General features: G+C 37.7%; 1 protein-coding gene across 2 annotated transcripts in view; it reads left to right on the top strand.

Moving 5' to 3' along the window:
• Positions 1–18,260, top strand: part of DTWD2 (DTW domain containing 2) — a 66,251-nt gene extending 47,991 nt beyond the window's left edge. For both annotated transcript variants that reach the window (XM_068177230.1, XM_068177231.1), the window contains exons 5-6: positions 12,429–12,557; positions 14,688–18,260. In XM_068177230.1, coding sequence (XP_068033331.1) covers positions 12,429–12,557; positions 14,688–14,858 — 300 coding nt within the window. In that variant the 3' untranslated portion in view covers positions 14,859–18,260. The remainder of the gene's footprint in view (positions 1–12,428; positions 12,558–14,687) is intronic.
• Positions 18,261–21,375: the final 3,115 nt, after the last annotated feature.

Genomic DNA, 21,375 nt, shown 5'->3' with positions numbered 1-21,375 from the left:
AAGATAGCTTTAATGGCAACTTCAGAAAAGCAAAGAACTGGCAAAAAGTTTAAAACAACATACAATCAACATAAAACACTTCACAAAGCATTAACTTGATGCCCCATTCAACTTAGCAGGCTCCAAGCCCATCCAGTTTTTTAAGTTTCTCAAAACTCCAGGAAGAGGAAATTAGAAGATGAAAGAGAGAAAGACAGAAAAGCTGTAGAAAACAGCATACACTTCTGGTTTATGGTGTTCAACTGATAGGAAGTCCAGCAGGATAGAGAGTCAAGATCTGTGCTTGCTTCATGTCCTGGCTGAACTACCCTTTAGCTTTCCTGTGCCCTTTCCCCAGGTGGGACTTCCCTCATCTGGCTGCTCTGGGGTGAGACTGGGGCTCCAGGACCAGGTGTGGAGTATTGCATCTGTCATGCCAGAGACTGGTGGCCACTGTAGGGCTTGGGTACAGGCCCGGGGAGGGGGGACATGTGTGGTGCAAGGCATTGCCTCAACAAAGGCAAGGCCCAACCTGCCCTTTATCCCCACATGTGCCCAAAATGTTCCAGTCAGCAATCCGCTCAGTCTCTTGGATACGCTCTCCAGTATTTATTTGTACCTGAGTTCATTGCAGCTCACCTTACTTGCTTTTTACTGCCTTGGCAATTAGTTCAAGGTCTTCTGTAGTGTATATAAAAATTTCTCTTGCAAGTTGTAGAACCATAGAATGGTTTGGGTTGGAAGGGACCTTAAAAATCATCTAGTTCCACCCCTTTCTACAATGAAGGGGCTACCTCAGTAGACAGGGCTACAGGAAAGTGCTACAGGTGTCATCTGTCTGGACTCCTGTAGAGCTTTTGACAGGGTCCCCCACAACTTCCTTTTCTCTAAAATTGGAGAGAGATGGATTGGATTGTATACAGTTAGATGGATGAGGAAGTAGGTGAACAGTCACATCCAAAGGGTAGTGGCTTAGTGAGGGTCAATGGTTCCAATGGCAATCAGTGGCAAGTGGTACCCTCAGTGGTCTCTACTGGAAGCAGTGTTATTTAGTATCTTCAGTAATGACACAGACAAAGGGATCAAGTGCACCCACAGCAGATTTGCACATGACTACAAGCTGAGTGGTGGGATGCCACTCCTGAAGGATGGGACGTCATTCAGAGGGATCTGAACAAGCTCAAGAAGTGGACCTATGGAACCTGGCCTTATGAGGTTCAGCAAAGCCAGGTGGAGGGGGGCTGGACTAAATGACCCTTGAAAAGTGCCTTCCAATTAAACTGTTCTATGATTCTGTGAAAATATATACATAAATAAACCTGAGTTTTTTGTCTTCCTATGTATGATGGGCTTTCAGCTCAGGTATCCTAGCCAAATTTTGCCCAGAGTAGTTAAACATTTTCTTAAATTCAGTTTTCCCCATTTTTCCTATTGAATTTATTTACTTCATTATACAGTCTGATGGGCTTGAAATGAACTAGAAAAAATGTGATCTGCTAGTAGGCGAGGTAAATGCTACCATATGCTTACTTTCTTCAAACATTTTTTTTAAACTGTTTGCTCATATTTATATGAGATCCTAGGAATCCTGTGGTAAAATGCATCATCATTAAGCTGTTAAAATAGGTTATACATTTGCTGCCTATTAAAGGTAAACATAATGGTTTTGAGGCAAGATCTTCAGGGTGATTTATGAACTTGTTTGTGGCAATAAACTGCAAAGTTTCAAGGTACCACACAAATGTTTTTACTCAGCACTGCACTTGTCAAAGGGTCATTCCTGCTGAGTTTATTTGCTTCCTTCTGTCTGGCCTTTTTGTGATATTTTCTCTGCATAAGGTGGGTACAGTCTGCTAAACATAATTCTGTTTGCGAATAATATAATCAGGTTGTTAAGAACACTTACTGTTAAATTACAATACCATAGTACTAAAAAAAACCCTCAAAATGCTTCACTGTGTTCCATACAAAAGAAAAGTGTACAAAAGGTGTTACCAATGATAAGAAACTGTGTTCTTTGACCTCATAAACTGGTTAATTAAAGCAATGATGCCACTTTATAGTTGATGTGCTGTCTTCTGAAAAGGCCCTATAAATTTGAAATGTCAAGGTTATATGCTGTCTAGAACTCCAGTCAATGGAAGAGAACTTCACCAATTTGTCAGGCAGCGGGTGCTTTTCTTATCCTCAGCTTCTGAGAAACATGGCCCAAAGCTGATACAGTTTGGAAGATGGTGTGATTAAATATTTATTAAACACTTAGACATTTCTATTTATTTTCAATTATCCACTGACCATCATGTAATATGCCGGAGTAGTTATCAACACAAACTGGTCTTTGAGATTCCAGAGTTTTGATCTTTCACCAGTCAGTCACATTAACATCTGTGTTAAGAATTCTTTGCAAACTTTCCTTGTTGCTCTTGTCAAAACTTCATGTTGTGCAAAGTGAGTAGCACTTACTGGATTGTGTTTGTGGTTTCTGTGTTGCCTCTGCTGGGTAAGCCTGGATTCACATATGGTATGGGATGTCTGAGAGTAAGTCTTATCAAACAGCTTGCTTGAAACTCTGTCATTATAGGGATTCTTCGGCAGAGCATTCTAAACCCTCTTCTGTAGGAATCAGTGAAGGGACATGCCAGTTATTCTCAGGATCTCACTGAGCACTAAGAAAGAAAGAAAGAAAGGAACTGCTCATGGAGTATGGAAAGCAAGGGACAAACTCTTGCCACTCTTTTTATTTAAAAGAAAAGACATTAAAAAACCCCATTATTCTAGGGGTCTACCCACTTTTCAATTGAAGTGCTGCTGGAGTTACCAGGTAGGAGAGTCCCATGGGTTTCCTCTGAAGGAAGTCATAAAATGCCACCTGGTTTAAAGCAAATTGTATGGCAGATGTGATGAAATGATAAAGTGTCAAAAGATGTAGGACACTGAATTGTAGTTGGCTGTAGGGTCTTCTGTCAGCAATTCAACTTGCAGCAATACCAGAACTATCAATACAAAATTAATGCATAATTTAATTTGCTCAGCTATGCACTATACATAGCTGAGAAAATGGTGAATTTAATTTTTTATTTTTCTATTAATGATGGGTAAAGTCATGAATGAGTTAGTGGAGAAACTGTAATGGTTTGAGGTTCATTGAATAGTTATACTTTTTAACAGTAAGTGGGGTTTGTGATCTAGTCCTCTGGTATATTCAGATAATAAAACATTATTTGGGAATTTGACATTTTCAAGCCTAGAGGATTAAGAAATGAGTAGCATTTTGTTTCTGAAAGCATGTTCAAAAATCAGAGGAGTTTCACTGATAGAGCAAGCCGTTACTCTAAAAGTGTACTATGCCATTTAGATAAATTCCTTCTAGAGAAAGTCAAAACTTCCTTCTAATGCAGTTAGTGCTCACAGACACAAGTGTTATACAGTTTATGTTGTATAGCAAACTGTCCTAACACTCTGAGAGTGGATTACAATTAATGTAAAAGTAGAAATATAAAATCATTTGTTCATCTTCACACAGAAAACACCCAGAACACAAGTAAAAGCAAAATATCAAGAGTCAGTATTGTCATCTGGCTGTATCTTAATTGAGTCTTATTCTGATTACTCTCTGAAGTTTTTATAAAATCTCCTATTCAATGAGTTCAGGAGATGCAGAGAAAAATACTTTTTCTTATCTCCACAGTTACGAGACTTCAGCAAGTGTTTTATGAGGGCTAAATAATAAATAGTGCCAAGTAGTAAATGAATTTTTTTACAGTCTACTTTTACCTTTATGCTTTGCTCTCTCTATTTTTATTTGTTGCAGATTACAATTTGCACGAGAGAAATTCAATACTAAATTTTGCCATAGAACCTAAATAAATGAACAATGCCCAGTTTAATTCTGCAAGGGAAAGAAGTATGGCCATGAAGGAAGAGTGCAGGTGGGCAGGAGGCAAATTAAAACCCAAGGCAACAAAGGCCAGCCACAGTGGTTGCAGCAGGAAAAACTGTAGTAAGGCTGGTCCTGGAAAGTATTGATTCAACCATCCATCCATACTTATGGAAGAAAAACAGTGCATTTTCACTGACTTGTTCCAAACACATTTCTTATCTATCTGTGTATGACACTGGTGATTTTACTAATAATCCCACAGAGTAGCCCACTTGTCCTCAGAGTGAAGGAGGCTCTGTGAGCCTTGATAGTAATTTTTTGTTTGTGTGTTACATTGGTTTTTCTCCAATTGTGCAATTTTTGCAGTAGCAAGAAAACTTGTTTTCATTAAGTAAGTAGTTCTTAACCTATCCTGTGTATGGTGACTTGTAAGATAAACATAATAGTTAACATCTGTTACATATTGTGAAATGTTTGATGTGTTAAGTTTTTAGCTGCTGTCTTATAACAACGAAAACATTAAAAAAGTTTCGAACTCAAGACAAAATGTTTTATGCTAGGACTGTCAGAAATTGCTGTTTGAGAAAACTGAGATCAAAGGGAGAGAACTGGGGATTATTTTGGGTCAGGATTGCAGGCATAGTTGAGATATGATGCTGAGCAATCAACAGTATTTTGTCCTTGAACATGTAGGTTAATTTGAATTACACTGGTCACTGACATTTTTCTGGTCATAAGTATGTATTTATTACCTCTCAATACAGTGACATTTTCGTTGTGACTGAAAGGTGTGAGATGATTTACCAGATGTCAGAAGTGTATATTTCTTTATCCTTGGTGTCATGTTCCATTGGGGGGAACTGCGAGGAGTTCTTTTAATAATGATGGTTGGGAACAAAATTAAGCTAAGCAAAGCAAACATTGCATCTGAGAACCATTTCTGTGTAACAGGAGAGCAAGATATAAAGGAGTTACTCTACCAAAGAGGGCTAGAGAAGACAGAGCAAGAGGAAGAAAAGAGTGAGAGGAAACAGAAGGAAAGAGAGGGCATTACCACTGGAGGTGGGGGAGTGCTGTCGATGTCCATGAGGCACGGGCTCAGGCAGGGACACAGAGATGCCTCAGGCAGGTCGCTGGTTAAGGGCACAGGGAGGAAGGGCAGATGCGAGGGCGAGCAAGAACCGGTGAGGGCAGGAGAGCCAAAAGGCTGGGCCTAGGGCAAAAGTGTAAGGCTCAAAAAGCACTCGACTCAAAAGCAAGTTTTGACAAGGAAGTCTCAAAAAGCAAGTCTCAAAAAAGCCCCTTGAATCACCAAGCCTTAAAAGCAAAAGCACAGCCCCAAGCCAAAAGCCCACACTCAAAAAGCATGTTTGAAAAGAGTCAAAAGGCAAAGAACAGAACAGAGCCACCCAGAGCTCCACCCAGAGCTTCTTGTGAAGTTACTTTTTACGCCCTGGCTCCTCCCAAAGTCCACCTGCTGACAGGAGACCATTGGCCCAATGTCCCAGGGCAGTCCATTGGCAGAGACCTTTTACCGTCTGACTGGAGAGTGTCTCTGGGGTACAGTGTTTGCGGTGTTCCCCTGCTGATTGCCTGTCCCATGTGAGACATGAAATGGTTGCTAAGCAAAGTCTCCCCAGAGACAAGGCTTTCCTCCATCTTCTCCTAGCTGCCTTCTGGCCCTGTGCAACCTCTCCCCCACATGCCTCTGACAACCATTGTTGAAACCAAACAAAACTGAATTGATGCCTCACACTTGGGCAGAGGCTTTGCTTTTATTTTTTTTTCCTTTTCTTTCATAATTCTTGTCAAACCCTTCAACAAATGTCTGAATATCCAGGTGCTAGAACAGTACAGGAGCATTTGCAAATTTTGTACTGTTGTACCCATGCTGATATTCTCATGGGATATGAACATTTTGTAAAAAGTAAACTGGAAATATATTTAATTTTGATTTAATTTGCTTTCAAATATTAGATTAATTTAATACTTTTTTATTCTTTTACTCTTTCTTTTCATGTTCCCTTCTGCCCTTGCCAAAATTATTCTCAGGAGCTTCTTCTGCTGTTTTTCCCCTATGCAAGGAATTGCTTACTGCTATTCACGTGCAGTAAGAAAACAAGAAATTACATAAAGCAAAAATAATTAGTAGGTTCCAAAGAACAGTATCATTGCATTGATGCTACATTTTTACACTGAAGTGTTTAATTTACATTTTCAATTTTCTGATATTTGCAAGTAATCATAGTTAAATGGCTGTGACAATACAAGTAATTAATTTTTCTTTCTTCATTTCATGACCCCATTCTCTGTGTTTATACTCTGCTCACTGACTGAATTTACTTGCCACACTTTCCTGTTGCATTAATTATTAAAAGAATAGTGCATAAAATATTGAACTGTTGGCTGACATTAATTTTTAAAATGTAAGCAGAGCAAGAGAGATATTACCAGAAATATTTTTTAGATTTTTTCTTCTCTAAATACAAAAAAAATACAATGCCTGGAAATTAACTGGAGATGCATAGTCATTTTACGAAGTGGCATGAATAGCCTATATGACATGTACTTAAATATGAGAGCAGAGCAGAGGGGCAGAATCCCTTCACTCGCCCTGCTGGCCACGCTGCTTTTGGTGCAGCCCAGGACACGTCTGGCTCTGTGGGCTGTGAGCACACACTGCTGGCTCATTTTCCATCAGCCATCCCCACCAAGCCCTGCCCCACAGGGCTGCTCCCAATCACTTCTCTGCCCAACCTGTGGGTGTGTCTGGGATTGCCATGACCCGGGTGTAGGACCTTGTGCTTGTACTTCGTTGAAGTTCTTGATGTTCACAATGTTCCACTTTTCAAGCCTGTCCAAGGTCCCTCTGGCTGGCATCCCTTGCCTCCGGCATGTTCCTGCCCCACACAGCGTGGTGACATCAGGGAGCTTGATGCGGGTGCTCTCAGTGCCACTGTCCCTGTCACCAACAAAGGTGTTGAACAGTATCAGCCCCAGTACTGACCCTGAGGAACACCGCTGGCCACAGGTCTCCGTGTGGACATGGAACTCTTTGCCAAAACTCTTTCCATACAGCGATCCAGGCAGCTGTTTATCCACCAAGTAGTCCATCCATCAACCCTATGTGTCTCCAATTTAGAGACAAGGATATCCTGTGAAACAGTGTCCAAAGTTCCAAAGTAAGTACAGGTAGACAGTGTCAAATGCTCTGCCCTTGTCCACCAGTGCTCCCTTATCCACCAGTAGCTCCATGGCAGAAGGCAAGATTTCCCCTGTTAAGCCATGCTGATTCTTTCCAATCACCTCTTTGTTTTCCATGTGCCTTAGCATGGTTTCCAGGAGAACCTGCTTCATAAGCTTGCCTGGCAGATGAGACTTTGATGTAGATCTCCAGATCTTCTGCTTTCCATTTTTTCAAAATTGGGGTTTCTGTTTCTCTTTTTCCAGCCATCAAAGTCTTTAAAGTCATGCTGTCATGGATCGAGGGTTTTGTGACAGCTATCTACTTTTTCAGGCTGTCCATTTGTGACAGTTGCATGGCAGTTATTCCCTCCAGTATTTTAAAAAGAGATTGCTCTTAAGATGTCACTTTAAATTAAAGCCAAGGTTTTGAACAAGATAATTTATTTATATTCTTGATTTAAATTTCAGTAGCATGCTGAGACTAAATTTACTCAGCCTGTCTTTTCTGGCATAAAGGTAATTTTACTTAACTGCATGAAATTTCTATAAGATACAGAAAACTGTTTTGGCTTACAGGTAAAAGGTGTTTGTGCAAACTGGATACTGAGTGAAAGATCTTCCCCTGCCTGTCACCGATATTCTGTCTGAGGTTGTTTTTACAGTATCTTCCAAAGAATGCTCTTACTGCCTTAAGCACCTTAAAAGCAATTTTTTCTTAGCTTCTAGAAGGATGGGCAAGATAGCAGGATGTAGTTGTACTCCTTCTGAGATTTTTTTTTGTGTCTTTTGAGTTAAACAAATGACTAATTTTTTTTTCTAAAAGGTATTTATTAAAGTAGTAGAACATATGACCAGTAACTAGTGCCTGTGTTAAGCAGGATGACAGATGGTACTTTTCTTGAAAACTAACTTTTCTTGAAAAGTTAAGCAAATTAATTCCCAAGCTGACATTCCGATTTTCAAAAGACACTATCAGCATTAAGAGGAAGGGATCTTAAGTATTAAGTATTTTATAGAAGCCACAGAAAAGTATATTATGCCTCTGCCTTTTTTGAGATGCCTGTAGAACAGGAAGAATTGTTTAGTGTGCCCTGTGAGACAGATGGACTAACTTTTTTGAATTCTTGGTGATGTGTGGAATTATATTTTAGTTAAATGGTATGCTCTGTCTCACCCCTGGAAAATATACAGTTTATTCCAAGCCTGTGATCCTCCCCTGCAGTATCCTGTGTCTGTAATCCCATTGGCCCGATCTGTTCCGTGCCCACTTTGAATCTCCCTGTTCAGTGTGCCGGGGGGGACGGTTCTCTCTCTCTTCGCCGGCTCTCCTGGCTGGTGCTCTCTCAGCCCCTCTCTCCCCCTCCCCTTTCCCCCCTCACTCCCCTTTCCCCCCTCTCCCTCGGAAACCATGCTGCCTCCCGGGGGCAGGACCCCCAATAAACCCTCATCTAATGAGCACCCCCAGAAGCCGTGTGGAGTCTCCTTGCTGCCTGCTGCTACCGGCAAACTCACAGCTTAGGGGGGGCCCCCGGGGGGTGTCCCCCCCTGAAACACTCTGCAACAGTGATGCATTATTTTCCAAGTATAATTTTGCATAAGGTTGGGTTCTCTTTGGAGAGTAAAGCTGGTGAGAGTAAATCTTCTAAGAGTAGTCACGGCTGCTCTTTGATGAAGAAATTAACATAGAAAAACGTAGAAAGATGCTGATATTAAGGAGAGGACTTAGAGCTTTCTGCTAAACCTCCAGTTCTATTATTTAAAATAAAAGTAGAAATCAGTTTCCTGTCTTTACTGACTTAAATTTTTAAAATTTCAAACAGTAGGTCTTTGACCCCATCAAGGCAACACTTTTCCTCCCATCAATTTTGAACAGCTGAACAAGATCAGCTGGGTCTTCAGTGTCCTGGAGCATGTCCAAGGAAGACTCAGGAAGAAAAATTCTGCCCCAAGAAACACTGAAGGGTCACAATTTTTATTGTGGTTCAAATCCTTCGTAAATGCTCAAAAGTTGTAGCATTTGCTACGGGAATGGTGCGTTGGCAGATAAGCCAGTGTTAAGTTAGTGTAACAGTTTGTGAGAATTGCTGAAATTCAGGCTTTTGGAAGCAGAAGTCTTGATTTACAGATAGAAATGAAACTTTATTTTATGCGTTGTTTCCTACTTCATATGGCTTTGAAATTAAGTCCCCAGACTCCTTCACACTTACAGAGAATAGATACACTAATTTCAGTGTCTTGGCTGAATTCCAGTGAGTAATTGCATTCAAATTATCTAAATTCATCTCTAGTTTGAGTTGGTTGAGATAGTTTCCATCTTCTTTCTTGCTATTTTGTTGAGCAATATTAAATTGGCTGCTGTTTTTTCAACTTGTCATTTCTGTATTTTGTTAGAAACTGATATTATTCCAAAGTGTGCATATGATTTTCAAATTACTTTGAAGCAAAAACAAACAAGATGTTGTATTGTAGTAGCTATCATTTTATGGAGAAGTGCTTCTAAAATACCATAATTGTTATTTTGAAATATATTTAAATAGGATATTTCTGTATACTCATTTTGAACTGAGATTGTGAAGTCTGGTGTAAGAGATAGTGTGATTTTATTTAAATTAATTGTATGAATATTTCTGTAAATATGAATTAAATTTGTTCACCTGGATTTCAGATACACAGGTGACAGATAAAGAATTAATGCACATAGGTAATGCAGAAACTTGGATGAAATTGTTGCAATACAGTATCTGAAATTATTAACTGCACGAAAGACAATGCAAGTTTAGACCTCTTGTTGAAAAATGAAATAAGTCATCTTCTTACCCAATCAAGTCTGAGGACAAGCAAATGTTTCATATGTCTAGGCATTTTTTTACAACAAGATATCTTCCTATGTCTGGAATATTTAGTAACTATACTAATTTGTTTTGGTTTCTATATTGTTTCTGCTCTATTTTATCATTCAGTTTATGCTCAGAGTGGGTATTTTGTGTTTTATTGGTTCAATAAATGTACCTTGTTTCAGATGTGAGCTTTGGTATGTCTATCCAATTTGCAGTAGACAAAGACTACCCTGACTGTATTTCAGGTGACTAGGGATCTTTTATTTAGATTGTGCTTCTTTAAAGAGTATGGTTAAATGCATGCTGAAAGAAGCCTAAGAGACAAACTGTAGCTGGCAGTTGTCTTGATCAGGTATTCTTCCTCTGATCTCCACCACTCTCTATGGTATTTTAATCTTATCCCAGGGAACATGTAGTTTTTCAGAAAAATGGATGGGGATACTTGTTTCCATCCTTTCTCTTTCTTCTCATGAAAGAAGAAACTTAGTTGCTGCTGCTGTTGTTGTTAGTACTAGAAAGTTGCCCTTTTGTGTCTTGTCAGTTGTTTGAGAGCTGCAGTTACAGCTGCATTTAAGTTTTGGCACCCTGGTTGTGTAGCAGTTTGCAGGTCGCTTTTCTTTATAGAAGTTGTCTTGCAGTCATTGATAGGTTTTCTGTCACTGGAATGTAGATTATTTCAAATGTTTTTCAGCATGAAACCCAAGGAATGAAGTATAGAAACCAGCAGACAGAACTATTCCTAAATCCTAGGAAGAAAAGCCTCAAGGTGCTATCTAAGGAGGAGGAAGCCAGTGGGCCTGCAGGTGCTCCATCAGGTGGTTTTAACCTCTAGAGAGATACTCCATGAGGAATGTAGCTGTCAGCTGTTGAGAAAAATATGAAAATATGTCTACCTTGCTGCTCAGGACGTGTTGAAGAAATGATGGACTGAATTCACCCTGTTTTTTGATACCTAGGTAGAAGTTTCTAAGCAGGGACCACTTCTTCCATCATAGTTTTCTGTATACTTCAAATAACTACTCTGTTGTGGTGAAGATCTCTACATGGTCACAGAGAGAAGGCATAAAACCAAAGCAAACCTTGAGGAGTAACAAATTAAAATACTATCTTCTTTTTCTTTTCATTACCTACACTGATGTCTAAATTCTGTTTTTTTCCCTCCTAAGTAATTTTATTCTCTTCTGGTTTTTCCCTACCAAATTGAAGAAGGTAGGTGAGAAAGGCTTCATTTTCCTGAATTTTCCTATATTTGCGTAAATTAAGTTTTTATAGCTGTCTTACTTGTCCTTTCCAGAATGCCTTCTGCTCTTTTCTTGTTTCCTTTTTTTTATTTTACTATTTTTAATTTCCTTTAAATTGGGATAGGTAAGGCAGTGGAATTTCATCTTACTCATTTATGTCTCTTCAGCAGTCTGGAGTTTTCATTTTATGAATAGGATACCTTGAACTTTAAGGAATTGGTAATTGCTTGTAAGAGAGATGAAGGAAAGTGAAATAATTCAAATAAAAGGAAAAACAAGAAAAGTGAAGGAGGAAAGTATTGAATAAAGTGAGAAATTATGAAAGACTTCTGGCAGGTAAATTGGGAACAATATTATGGCCACAGAGATCACTCACTCATTTTTTCAAGAAGAAGAAAAATAAAAGACAGTTGATGGGATGAGTTTAAAAAAAGAAGATTAACTTACTCTTTTATGAGGATGTGTCTGGGATTTTTTTATTGCACTAAAATGTTGTTGGAAAAAGAACTGAGAATTTTTGTTGAAGAATACTGACACTGTTGCTAAAACATTATTTGTTTTGCAAATTGCATTTTAGATAGGTGTGGAGATGGAATAAAGAAATAATATCTGAATTTTCACACGGAGTCAAGTAGTGTAAATTCTGTGTTGTTACAACTACTGTTTAAAAACCTGGTAAAAGCTTTTGGAGCTGTTGGTTGGAATAAATTTCCTTTTCTTAAAATCGTTTAATTTGCAAGATAGTGTAAAAGTGTTTATCACTTCAGGCAGAGCCAGTAAATTATTTTCAGACATGATTTTGTTAAACAAATAGTTCTAATTGCTGACCTAATGCATTGTGTGAATAAATACAGTTTCTAGAAGTCAGATTCAGAACTTTGATCAATAATATTTTGCCAAGATACAAAGTGTTAATGACTATATAGCTACATATTGTAGCTTGCATGTGTGTGTGTTTAGAGTAATAAAAAAAAGCATCAGTGAATAATTCTATTTTTGTTATAGCATATCTATGGCAACTGAAATCAGTTGCTAAAATTTCACTTAGTCTTTTTCTAACAAAAATTGTATTTCCTTTCCATGTTCATATAGTAACAGATGTGCAGTTTTTGTTTGTGATGGTGACTCACTTCTATTACACTGAACAGTAGCATGGCATTGGCTACTGGGAGACTAAACAGCAAAAAGAAAAGACAAGTGAACACAGAGGGAAAGGGGATGTGTTTTGTTTGGTGTAGAGAATAGGTATCTCATGTTACCCATTATCCTGGCCTGTTTATTTTACTAGAGTTTGCTATTTTTCAGGTGCAGTTAACACCCAGTATTTCAAGTCAATATGTAATTCGTACACAACCAACAAACACCTGTCTGTCTACCCTTGAATGTGCAGCTGTTGCTCTTTCCATCATGGAAAAAAATAAGAGTATACAAGAGGTATGTAAACCTAAATACCTGAGTTTTTCTTTTATGTATGGTAGAGGGGCAGCAAAGGTACTTAGCTATCAATGTAAAACTTGGCAGTTAAAATCTTAATGACATTTGTAATAGTTTTGTTGCATAGCAAACTAGAACAAGACTGCAGCAGTGGATACCATTTTTCATTTATTAACTCTGGAGTGTTCAGATTACTGTGACTCCTTCATGTTGTGCTCCAAAAGCGAACACAACAAAGTGATCTTTAACTCTGAAAAACATAATTAATTTTGTGACAGGAGATGAAGTATGTTACTGCATGGAAAGAAATAAATTGTTTTCTCCAAAAACTAGACAGCAGAGACGATCTGAATACCCCCTCACAGCTATCTTGAAGATTAAATGCTTTTTAAAGCCAGGTCCTCTGATCTCCTGCACTCCTCAGCCATGGAATTTAACCCAGAGGGTTATGTCTGCCTACCAGCCAGCTCACAACTCTTACATGTCACTGAAGGAATTTGGGACTTAATAGTTCTTGAATATAAGTTTATCCCAGGTCAGAGAATACTAATTGGACATTAGCCTTTCCTTGTAAATTGTGATCCCACTAGTCTGTGATGGAAGAGGTCATTAAGAAAATAATCCTTTTTAATCTTTTGTTGCTGACATTAGTCATATCAATTTAATAAGCCCTCTGAAAAACACCTACAAGTACTTTTACACCGCAGAGCCAAGTCTGCAATTCAATTGTGTGCCCAGAATTTAGTAGTGAATGATCTTGAAAAAAGATTTAAAGCCCATCCATGTATCCCCTACATGCTAGTCTTCACCCTGGAGTGCTCATACTGCTCTCCATCACCTAGCTAATATTTTTGAAATCAAGATCTGCCTACTAAAAAAGGTGCCCAGGTCAAAAATTTCTCCTACAACTAGCATAATATGTAGTATGCCACCTCTGTGTCTGCTTCTGTGACACTAGACTCACCTTAATATTAAATGAATTGGATATAAAACTCAGACTTGAACAAAGTATGTGGACACACAAGAAAAAAAGGCTCAGAAATTGGAACTCCAAGTAAAGATGGTTTTCAAGAAACTTGTGTATATATATGGGGTTTTATACTTACCTTTTCCTTTGTTATGCTAAGACAACCTATTTTTCCTTCACTAGGACTTTTACAGTGAATGCTTAGTTAATGTCTATAGTTGCCAGTCCTATATTCTGACTCACCCTTACTACTGAGAATTGGCTCAGCCTACTTCTCAAAGACAAAATTTCTGTTTTCTCTAAGCATTGCAGTAGCCAAGAGCTACATTCATGCATTTTTTATACCATCTCTGAACTGAGTGCTATTTCCAGCTTATGAGATAGTGAACTGAAGTTGAGAGCCATGGAAATGAAAAATGTGCACTTGGTTTGATACCCAGTATGTCACTTGATTTTCCTGTGTGCTCTTAAGAGTAATATTTTTCTCAGTAGAATCTCAGCTCCTGCTGACTGCAGTTATACATGCGATTGCTTTACACATCTGCACATGGGCCCCCCCGACTTAGCCAGGCAACCAGAAAATGAAGAGTCTACAATTAGGAACCACTTGAGATAAATTTGGCTTGTGTGGCTTCATTTATCCTACACAATACCTCTGCGCAGAAGCATGGACACAGTTGGGTCTCCAGGATTGCAGTTCAGCTGCTTTGATCATGAGTCCTTCCTCTCTTCCTAAAACCCTGCCTCAGGGGATTTTTGTGCAAGCAGAAACAGCTTAGTTATTGTGACTTATTTTATTGCAGCTTGTTGACTGAGCCACAGTAATTAATTGTAGTCCATTGCTGAGGTCAAGTCAAAGCCATAACTTACAGTAATGTGGCTGGGGCTGAAGTCAAGATTGAGTGGTTCCAAAGGAAGGAGTGAGGGATGGCACTACGCAGGTGGTGTATGACTGCTCTGTGGTTCTTTTCAGTACATCTTCTATTCAGGTCCACATTTTGTGTCTCCAAAGGTTATATTTTAATGACATTTATCATCCAAATTCTATTTTATTAGCATTTTTAAGTAGTCATTGACTAAAAAAAAGGGTAATAATTGATGTCTCTAAAAGCTTACTAAAAGCTTGGGGTTCTTTTGTCCCCCACCCCTTCATGTTTCTGCAGACTATACTCCATCCGCTTCAAGCTTTATGCTCTTTCCAGCTTCAGCATGGTGCCCAGATCCATCACAGCAAGGAACATCTTCTCAAAAATGGCTTATATAACAAGCCCATGCCAAAGAATAAACGCAAACTCAGAAGAATGGAGCTTCTGATGAATAATGTTAAAATATAAGAAAACTGTACTGGCTGTACAGTGGAATTTATTTGCAGCTAGCAAATGAATATGAATCTGGATTTGATCCAAACAGTTGACTATACTCTAATAAAACAACTTTTAGGCCCTGTTTAGGCAAGAGTTTATCTACCAATGCAACAAACAGTAATGGAAAAGCTTTTTCATTTATGCAGTAATCCAGGAGCCTTTGTTCAGATGAAGGAGGAGCATTCTCATTTTCTGTACAGAAGAGGAAGAAAACTGAACATCATTTAGATTTACGTTATCACTTGGGTGTCAGATACGATCCTCAGTATGACTGGATGAATTTATTTTGGAGAGGCTTTTACCAGTACAAAAAGACAAGAAATATGAATATGGATGTGATGGAATGGTAAGGCTTTAGCAGTTAGAATTATGTTGAATTACTAAGGAGCTTTTTAGCGTCAGCATCTAACTACAGTAGACTTTCAAACCATAATTCCTGATATTCTTTAGTTCAGATGAACATAAGGCATGTTATTTGGACAGTTCTTTCTAACTTTGAGATTTTTATTTCTTCTATTATTAGAACTCCTTTTTTGTAAATTTACATATATTTTACAATGCAGTCGGGTTTAGTTTCTCTCAGACTTAATTTTTAAATTAGGTCTGCATATGTTTTTACAAGAAACTGAGCAATTCTGACTTACAAAAAGAAAAGTAGAAAAAGTGATTTTTGGAATTATAACTCAGGTGCTTTGCTTTTACTTGAGCAAAAATTAGTCTTCCTCAGATGGGGAGATCTTGTGGATATAAATACATCATACCCATACTCTGACATACAATGATTATGCTACTAAAAGGATTAAACACGCCCAGTGTAAACTGCTCTGAAAGAGGTATGATGCGATGATAAATGATTATGTCTGGTTACAACCAACTAACATAATTATAGATCCTCTAGGCTTCATGTGTTTAGTTTTTCACTTCTAACAGTGATATAAACGTACCTCTTTCTAATGGGAATTGCTAGAAGCAGAAGAATTAGGTATTTTAACAGGCTTTCTGAAATAATATTTCATGATCTGGAGGGAGAAGTAAAGTGAAGTAAAGGTTCTGATAATCCTTTCTTCTACATAAATGCTTCCTGCATTTAAGAGATTAAAATGCTTAATGTTTGTCTTTACTATCAGTTCCCCTCTAGGTAACAACATGAAACTAATTGGGTACTAATTAATCTTAGAAAAATATATTTTTTCTTTAATTTATGATCTGTAAGACAAGAAACTACAGAAGTGGGGTGGGGGCAGGATGAGGGGATGTGTAAACACAACTAACCAATATTTTACTGAAAGCTTTTCTGCAATTAATAAGAGAGGTCAAAATTAGGTCAGAGATTAGCTAAGAAGTTTTAGTTAACCCTGAGCTAATAGTGACCTTTTGTTTAGGCATGGATAAACAATATAATTTGACTGGCTATGCAAGCAAAGCTTATATAACCTTTCCCTTTTCTCCCGGTCTAGATAAATCCTGTATCTCTCACTAAATTCAGCAAAGCTGAATTAGTTTTGACAAATCTGAAGCAAACCAGTCTCATATGATTAATGATAGTGTAGATGCACTTTTGTTCACATTGGAACAGAGAAAGGGCATGTTTATTCCTGTAGCACACCATTCTCCAGTCTAACTTGGAGTCCCAAGTTGCAGTCTTGTGCAATTTGTGTGCGCAGCCTTGTGTGTGATGCTATGTCCAGTTTCCTGCTGGACTGGTAATCTTCTTTCCCTGTGCCGTGGGACATGGTCGATAATTCCTTGAGGAAACATGGGTGTCAATTAACCTTTATTGTTAATATCATATTTACATATATGGATGATGCTCACATTTAATGTTGTATACATTAATTTAATTTACCTTATTTTAAATTAATCTCAAACAGCAGTGTATCTTTTGTCCGACATTGTGAAGTTTATTTTCCTAGGCAGAAGATTAAATGTGTCTTTACATAATATGTGACTTTATATTATAGAGAACAGAAAGAAATTTGTATTACAGCCTGGGATTCATAGCCATCTGCAAAATGCCTTAGAATTACAGGATCAGAGAAATAGTTGCCTTAATTGAGTTATAATTCTACATTAAATAGTCTTGTACGTAGAGTCTGTGCAGAGTTTTCATGTTTTTCAGCAAAGGACAAATTCTGCACAGCTTACAAAAAGCACTTTTTAGCTTTGTTGATTCCTCTTGTTCTTTTAATTTTGCTCCTGTGAATAATAGGATTTTGTAGGATCTCATGCTACATGATGATGCTTCCATGGATGCATGGAAGCCTTTAATTGCTGATTTCCTTTGTTATACAATACTAGATTGATTAATATGCAACAGTTACTGAAGAAATTAAAAACAATGCATTGCAAACCTCCAGGCATTTTATTTTTTTGAGTTTTTTTGTATGTCCCAGCTCAGCTATAATGTAATGAACATTTAGGTGCAGCACAGTAGTCACATGAAGTTCAGTTTCAGATTTGTTTGAAGGTATTAAACACAAAATACAGTATTTTTAGGTGAAACTTGCATGATTTTAAAAATATGCACAGTGTAAGAGAAGAATTTAGAAAGTTTGTTTTTAGGTCTTTTGGATTCATAATTTGCCAATAAATACATTAACTTGAAGAAATGAATACTCTGAAGTCCAAACTCTTTTGACAGAAGCTGTGTGTGATGAAGTAGCACTCTCTGTAAGCAATTTCATTAGAATGAATTTAATTTGCAATTTTACTTTTCTGTAATGGTAAATCTGTTTCATTTTTCTCTTACCAAAAGATTAATGAGTGAAACCCACCAGTCCAACAAGATATTGATTAAAAAGGAAGGAATGTGTTTGCTTCTCATGTTTGGTCCTTTGTCCTTGTCCACTTTGTACTTCCAAATGTTGCTACCAAAATGAAATCTGCTTTCTGTGTGCCGCAATCTCATGTGTTGGAAAACTGGTGGCATGGATAGCAGGCTTTTGAACACATGCAAATATTTTTCAAAGGTGAGAACTGTTAATTCACCATATTTTCATAGTCCGTAGGAGTAAGTCTATGAAAAAAAACAAGGATGGAAATGTTTTAAAATAAGAACACAAACCACACCTCCCCTTTTGTTTAGAAAGCTTTCTTATTAAAGAAATGCTCAGGACAAATATAAATGTATTTTTCTTCAACACTGTACTTTTGTTGCCCCATAACCCCATACTACCAATAATTTACTCTTTTATTAGTTTTTCTTGAGATAAAAAGGAAACTTTTCAAGTGACTTCAAAAGAGGCAAAAATTATTTTAAGACCATTTTCTTCTCAACTGCTACATTAGATAAAAAATTGCTTATGCTGCATTATTTTCTACAAGTACCCTGCTTGTTTTGAAATTTAAATAAAAACTGGACTTTTTAAAAGATAGTGGTTCATGCTTTTCTCTTGATGTTTGTGTGTTTTATGTCTATATACATGAATGCACATAAATTATATATTTGTTTCTGCCTCAAAGCAATAAAATATCTGTGGTATGTTCCACTGCATCTCTACAGAACTGAATTTGTTCACATGTGCTGATATTACAAATTCTAGTCCTTTTTTTCTCTCTTTTTAACACCATTCAGTCAGTTAATGAAGAGATGTGGCTTTGTGTATGCTATTTGAAGAAATGGATTCCTTTGTTATTCATTGAAACCTGCATGAAGACTGAATTGCTGTGGCAATTTCTCAAGCATTTTAGTTTCAGAGCCCTCTTCTCTTTTTCTGCAGTGGTGGCTGACTCCTGTTTGGTACCACACAAACATGCATATCTTGCCACACTGAAACAGCACCCAAGTGCTGTGTCTCCAGCTCTGTGCCCTAGTAGGTGCAATGAGATAACCATTCTATTTCTCACCACAGTTCCCAGATTGCTATAATCAAGTATAAAAACCAAAAAAAAAAAAAAAAAAAAGAGAAAACCAAAATAAAAGACCTGTGCAGCCATTGTGCAGCCATTTCGTATCTTCTAAAAAATGTACGCTTCAGGGACTTTCATATTGCTTTGGTTATGGGGTTTGTTCCTTGTATTCCAATTCACAATCCTTCTAGACTCTAGAGCTGCTGCTTTTGTCTCATAGGCACAGATAACAGGCAAAAATAAAAAGGAGAGAAGTGTATGTGTTTTAAGTAGGATGAGAGACTGTCGTGGTTTAACCTGACCCAGCAGCCAAGCCCCAGGCAGCCACTTTTTCGCTCCCCTACCAGCAGGATCAGGAAGAGAACTAGAAGGCTAAAAGTAAAAAAAAGGCATGGATTAAGGTAAAGACAGTTAAATAGGGAAAGCAAAAGTTGTGCACAGCAGCGAAGCAAAATAAAGAACTAATTCACTGCTTCCCATGGGCAGGCAGGTGTTCAGCCATTTCCAGGAGAGCAGGGCCCCATCACATGTAAGAGACTTGGGACTTGGGAATAAAAATGCCATCACTGTGAACATCCCTCTATTCCCTCTTCCTCTAGCTTTATGTGTTGAGCAGGATGTCATGCAGCCTGTAATATCCCTTTGCCTGGTTGGGGTCACCTGTCCTGGGAGTCTGTGTCTCCTCCCAGCCTCCCATGCCCCCCCAACTTCCTCACCAGTGTGGCAGTACAAAAGCAGAAAAGGCCTTGGCTCTGTGTAAGCCCTGCTGAGCAATAACAAAACATCTCTGTTATCAACCCTGTGTTCAGCACAAATCCAACACACAGGCCTGTATTAGCCACTGTGAAGGAAATTAACTCTACCACAGCCAAAAAAAGTACAGAGTCTTAGGTAAAAGTTGTTTCTGTTGTTAGGGTATGTCTGCTACAAAGCTTGGTACTTGTCATTGTGGCTTGGTGTTCCACACAAAACCAGGATTGTCCTGTTTATGAAGTATATCTTAGGTTAGCTGAATTGGTTTAGTGGTTTAATATTTACAAAATATTTCTTTGAATCCCATTGTATTTCCTAAAAGATGCTAACTACTTTTGTATGTGAGAAGGTACTTCTGTCACTAAGCAGCAGAATTGCTCTACCTATGGGACCATGGAAGCAGTAACTGAGAGCCTCAGTAGCTGTAACTGAAAGATTCTTTTGGACTTGAATGCTAAGAATTGCTCTCAGTAAAGAGAGATATGAAAGAATATATACAAATAACTTAAAGCACATGAAGACATACAAACTTCATGTGTTAATGGAAGAGAACTACACAAATATTTTGCAAATTAATAAAATATAAACCATTGCCTGCTTATATACGTGGATGGAAATATAGATAATGTATTTGCAAAATGCATTTTATTGTTTATCACCATATTAAAATACACCAGAAGTAAAAAAATCAGAAGTTTATCACCATTTAAAAATACATTTTAAAACAAAAATTAAATTTTCTGAAACAAAAAGTCTTGCTTCTAGTTGCTTGTTTTCCTTTTATTGTTGACTCATATATATATGTATATAAAACGCATAGATAAAAGTAAAAATAAATTTCTAGTTGTATTTTTATATGTTATTTTTAAGAGATTTTAAGATGGATATACTGAGAAATGGATCATATACTTGTCGTGATTAAGCATTTGCAGAACTGAGGTCACATACATTAAGTTTGATTTTTTTCCATAATTACCAGCAGAAGGTAATGAGGAAAAAATTATACTGTTTTATATTAATGTTTCAGCTTATGGTGCTTCATTACACTTGAAGTAGTCCTCTAAGGGATTTTAAGTTCATCCAAAATCAAGTTCCCTATTTTTTTTCAGGGATTAGATAGGATGTCTTCAGTCAGTGCTAGATGTGCTGGTGTATGCCAAGTGTGGAGTCAGTATTGTGGGGAGCACTAGGTTTAGATGAAAAGTTCATTCATACAATTTTCCCTAGAAAGATTATGTGGATTTTCTTTTCATGGCAAATTAAATTCCAAACAGTAGTGCCTGGTTTGCTTTTTTCATGTTTTTTTAATGGGAGTTTAATAGGGCTATACATAACTGGAAACTTATTGGTCATTCTCTTTCATTCTGAAATGTATCAATAATGGATTAGTTAATGAAAGGTGCTGGTAGTCAGATATTTGCCAAAAACAATGAACAGTTATGGTCTGAGACCCTTGCCTTATCCAAAGACATTTTCTTTCAGTTCTTTGAGCGGGCATTTTTAGTAGATAAAATATGTACTTCAGTTATCTTGAAATTGTTGTGAGATTATCATTCTCTTGGCTTTGTTCACCTGTGTCATGCCAGACAGACAACAGTTCTCCCCTCTGGGGAACACTTACCTCCCTCTGATCAGTGAGAGTTTCTTTAGCCCAGCAAGCTGAACCTACACCTCAGCCTGCAAAACTAAATCCTCCCTGCCTGTTCAGACAGCAGTGATGTTTCCTTTTGACCCTGTTGTTACTATGGAATTGCACATGATATTTTGCAGAGCTATTCTGGTACTCTTGGGGCATTATGTGCTTTTGATATGAGAAAGATGAACATCGGTTTCTGTTGCAGTTACTGTTTACTAGGGATTTATCTGAAATGGAAAAAAAAGTCAG

This window comes from Anomalospiza imberbis, chromosome Z (assembly GCF_031753505.1).
Source record: "Anomalospiza imberbis isolate Cuckoo-Finch-1a 21T00152 chromosome Z, ASM3175350v1, whole genome shotgun sequence".
Classification (NCBI taxonomy): Eukaryota; Metazoa; Chordata; class Aves; order Passeriformes; family Viduidae; genus Anomalospiza; species Anomalospiza imberbis.
This window is presented reverse-complemented; position numbering and strand designations above follow the sequence as displayed.